Source organism: Hyperolius riggenbachi, chromosome 6 (assembly GCF_040937935.1).
Source record: "Hyperolius riggenbachi isolate aHypRig1 chromosome 6, aHypRig1.pri, whole genome shotgun sequence".
Classification (NCBI taxonomy): Eukaryota; Metazoa; Chordata; class Amphibia; order Anura; family Hyperoliidae; genus Hyperolius; species Hyperolius riggenbachi.
This window is the reverse complement of record NC_090651.1, coordinates 162,513,193-162,526,712: the sequence shown is the minus strand read 5'-3', so window position 1 is coordinate 162,526,712 and position 13,520 is coordinate 162,513,193. Positions and strand designations below refer to the sequence as shown.

Genomic DNA, 13,520 nt, shown 5'->3' with positions numbered 1-13,520 from the left:
AAAAAGTAGCATGAATAAGGATTTGTACTTTTTGAAAAGCATGCTTATATTCCATAGCTGGGATTTGAACCCAGGACACAGTGGGTAGTAGGTATCTGTCTTACCCTCTAGACCATGAACCACACTACATGCTAAAGCTGGCCTAGCATAAACCATACTACCATTATGATCAATTCAATAGAAAAAGTAGCATGAATAAGGATTTGTACTTTTTGAAAAGCATGCTTATATTCCATAGCTGGGATTTGAACCCAGGACACAGTGGGTAGTAGGTATCTGTCTTACCCTCTAGACCATGAACCACACTACATGCTAAAGCTGGCCTAGCATAAACCATACTACCATTATGATCAATTCAATAGAAAAAGTAGCATGAATAAGGATTTGTACTTTTTGAAAAGCATGCTTATTTTCCATAGCTGGGATTTGAACCCAGGACACAGTGGGTTGTAGGTATCTGTCTTACCCTCTAGACCATGAACCACACTACATGCTAAAGCTGGCCTAGCATAAACCATACTACCATTATGATCAATTCAATAGAAAAAGTAGCATGAATAAGGATTTGTACTTTTTGAAAAGCATGCTTATATTCCATAGCTGGGATTTGAACCCAGGACACAGTGGGTAGTAGGTATCTGTCTTACCCTCTAGACTATGAACCACACTACATGCTAAAGCTGGCCTAGCATAAACCATACTACCATTATGATCAATTCAATAGAAAAAGTAGCATGAATAAGGATTTGTACTTTTTGAAAAGCATGCTTATTTTCCATAGCTGGGATTTGAACCCAGGACACAGTGGGTAGTAAGTATCTGTCTTACCCTCTAGACCATGAACCACACTACATGCTAAAGCTGGCCTAGCATAAACCATACTACCATTATGATCAATTCAATAGAAAAAGTAGCATGAATAAGGATTTGTACTTTTTGAAAAGCATGCTTATATTCCATAGCTGGGATTTGAACCCAGGACACAGTGGGTAGTAGGTATCTGTCTTACCCTCTAGACCATGAACCACACTACATGCTAAAGCTGGCCTAGCATAAACCATACTACCATTATGATCAATTCAATAGAAAAAGTAGCATGAATAAGGATTTGTACTTTTTGAAAAGCATGCTTATATTCCATAGCTGGGATTTGAACCCAGGACACAGTGGGTAGTAAGGTATCTGTCTTACCCTCTAGACCATGAACCACACTACATGCTAAAGCTGGCCTAGCATAAACCATACTACCATTATGATCAATTCAATAGAAAAAGTAGCATGAATAAGGATTTGTACTTTTTGAAAAGCATGCTTATTTTCCATAGCTGGGATTTGAACCCAGGACACAGTGGGTAGTAGGTATCTGTCTTACCCTCTAGACCATGAACCTTTTCTTATTTCTTTCTGCTTCAAACACAATTGGGAATGACAGCTGAATGAATTGTGCACCCCCTCCTACACTGCGCCCTGAGGCTGGAGCCTCTCCAGCCTCTGCCTCGGCCCGGCCCTGAGTGTGGTTGATGGTCTAGGGCAGTGTTTCTCAACATTTTTATTGATATGTACCCCTTTTAAAACCCTGTACTCATCAAGTACCCCCTGGCATAGTAAACATTATCACAAGTACCCCTTGACAGATATATATTTAATCGTAGTACATTATAATTGGTTCTAAACAATTTCCAAGCATTTAGTATTGCTTTTAATTAGCTAAAATACTGATTTGGTGTTGTTTAAATAAGATTTATCATTTTCTAAAACTCTAAATGTGTTATTCTTGGTTAAGTATATCAAGCCCGAGTACCCCCTGGAACCATCAGAAGTACCCCTGGGGAACGCGTACCACACGTTGAGAACCTAGGGTCTAGGGGGTAAGACAGATACCTACTACCATGTAGTGTGGTTCATGGTCTAGGGGGTAAGACAGATACCTACTACACACTGCATCCTGGGTTCAAATCCCAGCTATGGTATATAAGCATGCTTTTCAAAAAGTACAAATCCTTAATCGTGCTACTTTTTCTATTGAATTGATCATAATGGTAGTATGGTTTATGCTAGGCCTGCTTTAGCATGTAGTGTGGTTCATGGTCTAGAGGGTAAGACAGATACCTACTACCCACTGTGTCCTGGGTTCAAATCCCAGCTATGGTATATAAGCTGTTTTGAAAATCTGCAATTCCCTACTTGATGATATAAGAGGATGGATGGAGAGAGAGAGAGAGAGAGAGAGAAAGAGAACCGGAAATGGGCTCTTCCGACCATGCCTGGTGTTAACAAAAAATTCAAGGATTTTTACAAATACAAAAAAAGAAGCGGAATTGACTAACTTCTTGGTGCTTTTCCTGAGGGGTCATCAACATCATCTTTTAACTTTGGATCTTTTGGTTTTCTTGGACTGTCATCATCATCTGGACTTTTTGGGGTTGGCTCTGTAATTCCAAGGATGTACTTTGTAGATTACATAAACAATTAAATTATATATGTTGCATATTTTAAACTGCATTTTTTAAATGTAGCTCCACCTAAAATATTTTTTATTTCATTTTGGAAATAAAATGAAGATGTACTGTCAAGCTTTTATTACTATCTGCTTGTTCCTTAACCTCCTGAGCGGTATGGACGAGCTCAGCTCGTCCATCACCGCCGGAGGCTGCCGCTCAGGCCCTGCCGGGCCGATTTTCTTCAAATAAAAAGCAGCACACGCAGCCGGCACTTTGCCAGCCGCGTGTGCTGCCTGATCGCCACCGCTCTGCGGCGATCCGCCGCGAGCAGCGGCGAAAGAGGGTCCACCCAGCCGCCTGAGCCCAGCGTAGCCGGAACAAAAAGTTCCGGCCAGTGCTAAGGGCTGGATCGGAGGCGGCTGACGTCAGGACGTCGGCTGACGTCCATGACGTCACTCCGCTCGTCGCTATGGCGACGATCTAAGCAAAACAAGGAAGGCCGCTCATTGCGGCCTTCCTTGTTTATTCTGGGCGCCGGAGGCGATCGGAAGAACGCCTCCGGAGCGCCCTCTAGTGGGCTTTCATGCAGCCAACTTTCAGTTGGCTGCATGAAATAGTTTTTTTTTAATTAAAAAAAAAACCCTCCCGCAGCCTCCCTGGCGATCTCAATAGAACGCCGGGGAGGTTAAAGGATACCCCAACTGAAATGTGACATAATGAGATAGACATGTGTATGTACAGTGCCTAGCACACAGATAACTATGCTGTGTTCCTTTTTTTATTTTTCTGCCTGAAAGAGTTAAATATAAGGTATGCAAGTGGCTGACTCAGTCCTGACTCAGACAGGAAGTGACCACAGTGTGACCCTCACTAATAAGAAATTCCAACTATAAAACACTTTCCTAGCAGAAAATGGCTTCTGAGAGCAAGAAAGAGGTAAAAAAAAGGGGAATTTCTTATCAGTGAGGGTCACACTGTAGTCACTTCCTGTCTGAGTCAGCCACTCATATACCTGATATTTAACTCTTTCAGGCAGAGAAAGAAAAAAAGGAACACAGCATAGTTATCTGTGTGCTAGGCACTGTACATACACATGTCTATCTCATTATGTCACATTTCAGTTGGGGTATCCTTTAATGGATATTTCCACCATTTATTTTCTCATTGACATTAGCTACTGGAATGCAGGACACACACTAGGATGCAGATTCAGTGTAGGCAAGAGGAAAAGCTAGTCACATAGAAGCAAGGAGCACATGGCAATTTTACCAATACTTGCACATGGGGCGCACTGGCCATCAACCACGCATGATACTAGGTTAATGTGTGCATTGCTATGGTAATGCACAGAGTAACATGCGTTACCATAGCAATGCACGTGTTACCACGGTAACATACGTGCCAATAATGGGTTAATGGCCGGTGCGCCCCATGCACAAGTAACAGTAAAATTGCCCTGGGCTCCATGCACAAGGCAACTTTACCATACTTTAGTGCCCCTAATGTCTAACCTATGAAAGGAATAGCACATGAAACATACCCATAGTATTTTAATTGATTACAATAAGAACTCATTGTTTTCAAAGCTGTGCAACATTTGAATTACTTACACGTCTCTAAAGTCAACCTGTGCTAAACTGAGAAGTCCATGCACTGATGACTATATACAATGCTTTTTCCTTCTTACCAAACTTTTTTTTACGCTACATTTTCTACCATTGGCATTATTTTCCTATTTTCTTGGCATAATGGTCCATGGGACATAAAGTATATACCGTAGGTTAATCCCTAAAATGGACTCCATCTCTAGAAATGACAATCTATCTGATCAATCTATTTCGTACTCCATGCAATGCTAACATAAAATTTTAATAAGATGGGATGGATTAAATTCTGGGTGTTTTTCCTGGATCATCTGGGCCATTGCCATAATCTTTTAACTTTGGGTCTTTTGGTTTTCTTGTATTAACATCATGATCATCAACATCATCAGGGTTTTTTTTTGTATTGGCACTGTCAATCCAATGATATACAGTGGGAAAACCTTGCAAAGTAAAATCATGTACTGGTAGCATCTGGTTTGAAGAGAGCAGTAATGTGGGCTCTTAACAAAAGGTGTTGCGCAAGCTCTAAAAATATTTGAAGGAAAGGCATTAAGAGGAATTGTAACTGAAGAAGTAAAATGAGATGATATCTGAAACTATAACACTAACTAGGAGATAGATGTTTCTAGAATACAAACTATTCTAGTGGAAAAATACACGGACTGATAACTGTATGGAATGGTTTCTTCTTTCACTTAAATGTTAATATAAATATGTAACACCACTAAATCAATAACTGACTTTCAATGGGAGATCATTGCTTAAAGGTTATTGGAGGTGCCAGGGCTGAATAAAACTATTTACATACTTTGCTGCACAAATTAGCTGGGATGCGGACTGCATCCTCCCCCCTCCCCCCCCCCCCCCCCCTGATTGCCTCCATCTGCTGAGAAATGTGTCCTGACCGCCAGAGCTGGATTTAGGCTAAGGCCCCCTAGGCCATGGCCTAGGGCACCACAAGAGGAAGAGCACTAAAGCAGCAGACTAAACTGGTGCAACATTTGCAAACTTGCAAATGCTGCAATGCAGGGAGCGGTACTCTGCTGCTGGCTGCCTGTGGAGCAGCCACCTTGCTCTCTGTCCAGTTTGCATTGTGGCCAGCGGCTATGGACTTGGGCAGCACTGGAGACGGAAGAGGAAGCTTCTACAGTGGAGACGAGTGGAGAAATAAGTGACACTAATGGCTGCTGCAGTGTGAATTTGAGCTGGCTACCTATACTGAAAGGTGGGGGGTGGGAAAATGAGGGATTAAGGGAGTCATCTGACTACCTATACTGAGTGAAAGGGGGTAGGAGTCATCTGGCTACATATACTAGAGTAAAGGGGGAGGGGTCATCTGGCTACCTATACTGGAAGGAAAGGGGGAGGCGTCATTTGGCTACCTATATTGGGGGGGTCATCAGGCTACCTATACTAGAGGGAAGGGGGGAGGGGTCATCTCGCTACCTATACTGAAGGGGGGGGGGCTGGTGACAGTGACCTAGGGTGGTAAAGAGTACAAATCCGGCCCTGCTGACTGCTCCCTGAGCCCCCCTTCTGGTCTCATCCTTGGCTGGAAGCAGTAGTGTGCATTAGACGCTGCGCCTGCACACTTAGCAGCACCGACTGACGTGTCCATGCTCCCAGCAGGCTCCAGAATGCCGTGCATGCGCACTTCATCACTGAAGTAGTGTGAGCATGCATGCAGGGCTTCTAATTGTGCAGGGGCATGCTCAGCCTGCCGTACTGCTTTCGGTCAAAAAGGCTGACCCAGGTGAGGGGCCAGGTTTCGGTCCGGACACTTTTCTCAGCAGTTGAAGGCAATTGGGTGAGGAGGAGGATGCAATTCACGTCCCAGCTACTTTATGCAGCAAGGTAGCTAAATAGTTTTATTCAGCCATGCGGCTTCGAATATCCTTTAATTTGTACATAGATTGATTTACACAACTTTGGCATAAGCTAAAAACTACCTGTACTGTACATAAATTAAATTATTAAATTGCACCACAACTTTTCACTTTATGATTAGCGTGCCTGTCAAGTTTTTATTGCGGTCTACCACTGCATTGTTCCTTCATTATGTTTTCTGAGGGACAGGTTCATAGAATATGAAAGGAATCTCCTAAACTGAGACATGTAAAACTATATATATATATATATATATATATATATATATATATATATATATATATATATATATATATATATATATATATATATATATATATATATTAACTAACTTCTAGGTGTTTTTCCTGGTTCTTCTGGGCCACCATCGTCATCTTTTGACTTTGGGTCTTTAGGTTTTTTTGGATTACTATTATCATCATCAGGACTTTTTTGATTTGGCTCTGTCAATTCAATGATACAAAGTGGGAATAGCTAAGCCAGTGTTATAACTAATTTGAGTTTTATAGCACCAACATATTACGCAGTGCTGAACAATAAATAAGGTTACAGATAATGATAAAAGGGAGGACAAACAACAAAATACAGGTAATAAGCAGTAATACACACAATGTCAGATCATTCGTTGGAGTAGTAGTCACAATGATACTACTTCACACTCTGCTGTGAGTATAGAGCACAATCAAGTATGATACAGAAGGATGGAGAGCTCTGTCAAAGGCTTGCAATGTAAAGGGAGGGGGTGATGACACTATAGGAGGGGGGGCTTTATTGAGAGGTTCGCATCAGAGAGAATTAGGGCAGCGGTGAGGTCGGGTAGGCTTTCTTGAAAAAGTGAATTTTGAGTGCTTATTTGAAGGTGTTGAAGGAGGGGGCAAGCCTGATGGGCAGTGGGAGGGTGTTTCACAGGATGGGAGCAGCTCTAGTGAAGTCTTGTAGTTGCACATGGGAGTATAGAGATGCATGGGGTGGTTAGGAGGAGGTCATTAAAAAAAGTGGTGTGTTTCTGCTGACCATGTCAGAGATGTAGGTTGGGCAGGATTTGTGTATGGTTTTGGAGCGAGGGGGGAGGGGGAAGGATCGGTAATAGGTGAAAGAACTTTTGAAAGAGTCACCAAACTTACATAGTTAGGAACACTACTAGATATAGAAGATTAAATTAACCGGCCCATTAGAGAGAGAATAAACCTATTTTTAAAACAAACTACTAACCAGACATATATAAAACAACTAGTGGTGTCAAATGGAGCAGAGACATGGACTCTTTACAAAATTAATGAACAAGCTTTAAGAATATTTGAAAGACCGGTATTACGAAGAATTGCAGGAGTAGTAAAGGATACTGTAACTATGAGCTTGAAATGTATGTACACACACACATATATATATATATATATATCAACTAACTTCTAGTTTTTTTTCCTGTATCTTCCGGGCCTCCATCATCATCTTTTGACTTTGGGTCTTTAGGTTTACTTGGATTGCCATCATCCTCATCGTCGGGACTTTTTTGATTTGGCTCTGTCAAGTCAATGATACATAGTGGGACTAGCTAAACCGGTAAAATCATACACAGGTAGTACTGGTAGTAGGTGAAAGAATTTTGAGGGAGTCACCAAACATACATTATTAGAAGCACTACTAGACATAGAAAATAAAATGAACCAGCCTATTAGAGAGAGAATAACATCGACCTATTTTAAAAACAAACTGCTAACCAGATTTATTAAAATCTGGTACAACTGGTGGTGTCAAATGAAGCACAGAAATGGACTCTATATATAATATATAAAAAGTGATGAGCACGTTTTAACAGTATGTAAAATATTCATTTGTAACACTACTAAAGCAAAAACCATGATTTTCTGCGGTTGAACATTACTTAACCTCCCTGGCGGTATGATTCCTTCCTGATTTTAGGATCTAAAAGCGGTACAATTTTTTTCATGGCCTTTTACACCCTAAAAGCAAGAAAAAATTAATACCACAAGAAAGCCTGGAGCAGCCCCTGCTCTCACTCACCTCCCTGGTATCCATTGCTGCAGTTCTTCCTCCGTCCTCCGGGTGGTGCTGTAACCCAATAGTGAGATTGGCGGTTGTGGTTATGACGACAGTTGGCGATCTCACCAGGGGTATGCAGAGCCTCGGAGGACAGGAAGAGGAATGGCCGCCAGCGTCTGGATCACCCCGGGAGGTGAGTGAGAACGCCCACTGCACTCTCTCGCTCTGCATGGATCTCCCGGTGGCTACCACAAGTGTAGCTCGAGGTTGCCGCTCTGAGCTGCGGTTTTCCACCCCAAGTGTAGCTTGTGGTTACCACTAAGGAAGTTAATATATTACTTTACACAACCTAGACATAAACTGACAACTTCCTGTGCTGTACACACATTAAATTGCAGTCTAGCACTGCATTGCTCAGACTTCCTCCATTATCTTTTCTGAGGGACAATGGTTGGTCGATAGGAGAGTAAAGGAAGGATTCTCCTTTATATGGACATGTAAAGATATACATACTCTGTGTGTGTGTGTGTGTATGTGTGTGTATATACAGGATCTTCTCAAAAAATTAGCATATTGTGATAAAGTTCATTATTTTCTGTAATGTACTGATAAACATTAGACTTTCATATATTTTAGATTCAAATACACACAACTGAAGTAGTTCAAGCCATTTATTGTTTTAATATTGATGATTTTGGCATACAGCTTATGAAAACCCAAATTTCCTATCTCAAAAAATTAGCATATTTCATCCGACCAATAAAAGAAAAGTGTTTTTAAAACAAAAAAAGTCAACCTTCAAATAATTATGTTCAGTTATGCACTCAATACTTGGTCGGGAATCCTTTTGCAGAAAGGACTGCTTCAATGCGGCATGGCATGGAGGCAATCAGCCTGTGGCACTGCTCAGGTGTTATGGAGGCCCAGGATGCTTCGATAGCGGCCTTAAGCTCATCCAGAGTGTTGGGTCCTGCGTCTCTCAACTTTCTCTTCACAATATCCCACAGATTCTCTATAGGGTTCAGGTCAGGAGAGTTGGCAGGCCAATTGAGCACAGTAATACCATGGTCAGTAAACCATTTACCAGTGGTTTTGGCACTGTGAGCAGGTGCCAGGTCATGCTGAAGAATGAAATCTTCATCTCCATAAAGCTTTTCAGCAGATGGAGGCATGAAGTGCTCCAAAATCTCCTGCTAGCTAGCTGCATTGACCCTGCCCTTGATAGAACACAGTGGACCAACACCAGCAGCTGACATGGCACCCCAGACCATCACTGACTATGGATAACACTGGACTTTAGGCATTTTGGCATTTCCCTCTCCCCAGTCTTCTTCCAGACTCTGGCACCTTGATTTCCGAATGACATGTAAAAGTTGCTTTCATCCGAAAAAAGTACTTTGGACCACTGAGCAACAGTCCAGTGCTGCTTTTCTGTAGCCCAGGTCAGGCGCTTCTGCCACTGGTTCAAAAGTGGGTTCATGCTTCCATCTGCTGAAAAGCTTTATGGAGATGAAGATTTCATTTTTCAGCATGACCTGGCACCTGCTCACAGTGCCAAAACCACTGGTAAATGGTTTACTAACCATGGTATTACTGTGCTCAATTGGCCTGCCAACTCTCCTGACCTGAACCCCATAGAGAATCTGTGGGATATTGTAAAGAGAAAGTTGAGAGACGCAAGACCCAACACTCTGGATGAGCTTAAGGCCGCTATCGAAGCATCCTGGGTCTCCATAACACCTGAGCAGTGCCACAGGCTGATTGCCTCCATGCCATGCCGCATTGAAGCAGTCATTTCTGCAAAAGGATTCCCGACCAAGTATTGAGTGCATAACTGAACTTAATTATTTAAAGGTTGACTTTTTTTGTTTTAAAAACACTTTTCTTTTATTGGTCGGATGAAATATGCTAATTTTTTAAAATAGGAAATTTGGGTTTTCATGAGCTGTATGCCAAAATCATCAATATTAAAACAATAAAAGGCTTGAACTACTTCAGTTGTGTGTATTTGAATCTAAAATAAATGAAAGTCTAATGTTTATCAGTACATTACAGAAAATAATGAACTTTATCACAATATGCTAATTTTTTGAGAAGATCATATATATATATATATATATATATATATATATATATATATATATATATATATATATATATGGTATATATATGGTATATATATATATATATATATATATATATATATATATATATATATGGTATATATATATATATATATATATATATATATATGTATGCATACTAACTTCTAGGTGTTTTTCCTGTATCTTCTGGCCCACCACCATCATCTTTTGACTTTGGGTCTTTAGGTTTTCTTGGCTTGCCATCATCATCATCGGGACTTTTTTGATTTGGCTCTGTCAAGTCAATGGTACATAGTGGGAATAGCTAAGCCAGTAAAATCATACACAGGTAGTACTGGTAGTAGGTGAAATAACTTTTGAGGGGGTCAACAAACTTATATTGGTAGAAGCACTACTAGACATAGAAGATAAAATGAACCAGCCCATTAAAGAAAAACTAAAATGAACATATTTTTTTTAAATAAACTGCTAACCAGACTTATTAAAATATGGTGTCAAATAGCAAAGACATGATCCATATGCAATTAACTTTTTCTCCCAACTTTTCCCCTAAGATATAATTTTTCATCTTCTATTTGAAATAACTTTCTAGCAGTTTTCAACTGAAAAAGTACAGAATAATAGGTGTAATTACTATCAAAATTATTTTGAGCATTTAGCATGTAGGCGTAAAGGCATTTTATTGACAAGTTTCAAATTATCATCTAGGAGAAAACTCAAGAGAAAAGTGAAATGCATATGGGCCATGGACTCAAAAAGTGATGAGCAATTTCTAAGAATATTTGAAAGAGAGCTATTTAGATTAATTGTGGGAGTAGTAAGAGAAGAGCATCTCTAGAGAATATGCTATAACCATGAGCTAGTTGTTTCTAGAATACAACCTATTCTAAATTGAAAAATCCTTGTACTGATAACTGAATAGAATGGTTTATTTTTGCATTTAAAGAGAAACCAATTGAACTTCATCCCAATCAGTAGGTGATACCCCATTTACCATGAGAAATCTATTCCTCACAGCACTGAGGCAGTAAAAATGTCACCATGTGCTAAATGTCAGAATGTAAATCAGGAAGATGAAAGATTCTACAATGAGCAAACACTGACTAAATTATTTATACATAATTATTGTAAGAATTAAGCACTTTTTTAATAACAATATTTTCACTAGAGTTCCTCTTTAAACATTAAACATATTTAAGTATGAAAATACTGTATATACTCGCATATAAGCCGACCTGCATATATGCCACCCCCCTTCCCCCCAACTTTTACCTCAAAAATCAGGAAACCGTTCATTGACTCGCATGTAAGCCCCCTCCCCACTATAGCCCCCACCGTAGGATAAATAGACAGGTGTGTCTTAAGTATGAAGAATCCCCCCACATAGTTATAAGTAGCCAGATGTGCCCCTGTATTAAGCAGTCCCCTATTGCCAGATGTACCACCTATTAGGCTTCCCCCCATAGCCAAATGTGCCCCCATATTAGAAATCCCCCCCCCCCCCATAGCCATACGTGCCCACTATATTAGGCATCCCGCCTACTTAGCCAGATGTGCCCCCTGTATGTCTCTATATTAGGCCCCCTGTATCTCCCTATATTAGGTGCAGTAGATGCTCTCCTCCCCTCCCCCATGCTTGCAGAGTGTGAAGTAGTGGCTTAACATACCTATCAGTGCTGGGGCTGTCTGCTTTAAGAATGCTGCCAGGAGATATACCGCTTTGTGAAAGTAGCTGTCTGTGTCCCAGCCGGTGGCTTCGTGCCCCTGGCCACTTGTATGGGATCACAACAGTAACGTCAGCGCTGGGGTATCCTATTCCGCTTGTGAGACACGCGCACTGTGTACCAAGACGCCACTAGAGGGCATCATAAAGATGAGCCAACTTGAGCGTCACAGGCTGAATAGGAAACCCCGTTGACGTCACCACTGCGATCCCGTACAAGTGGCCGGTGACATTCCTGTGGGCACGGAGCCGCCAGCTCAAAAATTCGGCTTACATGCGAGTATATACGGTATGCATATATAGCACTACTAAAGCAAAAACCATGATTTTGAATGATAGAAGATTGCTTAACCACTTAATGACAAGCTGACTTATAAAAACGTCCTGTGTGTGGATTTTATGCACAGTAGCAGTGTTTATATTAAAACTATAGGGGATGAAATTGGAGAAATAGTGTATTTTTTCATTTTTTCCTTGTTTTTCCCTTCAAAATGCATAGGAAATAAAGTAATTACTGAAAACAAATATCAACCGCAAAAAGCCCAATTGGTGTTGAAAAAAAACAAGATATAGATCATTTAATTGTGATTAGTAGTGATTAAGCTATTGGCAAATGAAAGGGATGAGCACTGAAAGGTGAAAATAGCTCTTGTCCGTTAGGGTAAAAACGCCTTTGGGGTGAAGTGGTTAATTTACGCAAAGTTTGACTTAAGGTGCCCATACATCAGGCGACTTTGGGGGCGGATCGACCAACCAATTTAATTATTATTATCAAATTGGTTGAAAATCGGTTTCGAGCGGAAATTGGCCTTGTTAGTCTATCGTGCCTGCTACAAGATGTCAGGCCAAAGTTGGTTACTCGGGTGTGCGATGGTGCAGTGACTGATTTTGGAATGAGTGACAAAACAAAAAACCCTCCGCTGCTGCCGCCATAATGTATAAATGTGCCCCCCCCCCCCGTGTGTGCATTATACATTATTTGTCCCGTGTCAGCCTCCGCGCAGTGTCAGTAACCTCTAGGGGGCTTACTAACACCGCATTGAAGGCTGATACAGGACAGGTAATGTATAAATGCACGCACGGAGGGCACATTTATACATTGGGGGCAGCGGTGGGACGGACACAGTGGGCACAGCAGATTCCCTTAAGATTTCATGCTTAAATCAGTGGGAATTAGCCTGCAGTATATGGGCAGTTTCGACGAACAGACACATTTATCTCTAATCAGATTCGACTAGAGATAAATTTGTCTCTTTGTCAGATCTTCCCATAATCTCCTGATGTATGGTGGTCACCTTTACACAACTCAGACATAAACTGAAAACTCCCTGTGCTGTACATTAATTACATTTCATTGTTAACATAGTCACCCCTCCCAAACTTTTTATTTTATGATAAGGGGTGGGAGGGATGGAGCTCGGGTTGAGTTTTCATTGCCGTCTAGCAATGCATTGCTTAGATTTACCTCATTGGCCCATATGCAATTAACTTGTTCTCCTAGGTGATATTTTCACACCTTGTCATAAAATGCCTTTTAAGCCACCAGCAAGCAAGAAAATACTCAAAATAAATTTGGTAGTACCTTTTCATCAACTTTTGGGTAGTTTTTCAATTGTAACATGCTGAAAATGTATTTTAAAGAGAAGATAAAAATTATCTTCTAGGAGATAACTCAGGTGAAAACGTAAATTGCATATGGCCCATTATCTTTTTTGAGGGACAGTGAGTCATGGAATAGGAAAGGTGTCTCCTAAATGGG

The 13,520-nt window shown here is 40.9% G+C and overlaps 1 protein-coding gene across 8 annotated transcripts in view; it reads right to left on the bottom strand.

Annotated features, from left to right (window-relative positions):
* Nucleotides 1–13,520, bottom strand: part of PRG4 (proteoglycan 4) — a 189,614-nt gene that overhangs the window by 56,060 nt on the left and 120,034 nt on the right. For all 8 annotated transcript variants that reach the window (XM_068240146.1, XM_068240143.1, XM_068240151.1 and 5 more), the window contains one exon: nt 2,328–2,429. In XM_068240146.1, coding sequence (XP_068096247.1) covers nt 2,328–2,429 — 102 coding nt within the window. The remainder of the gene's footprint in view (nt 1–2,327; nt 2,430–13,520) is intronic.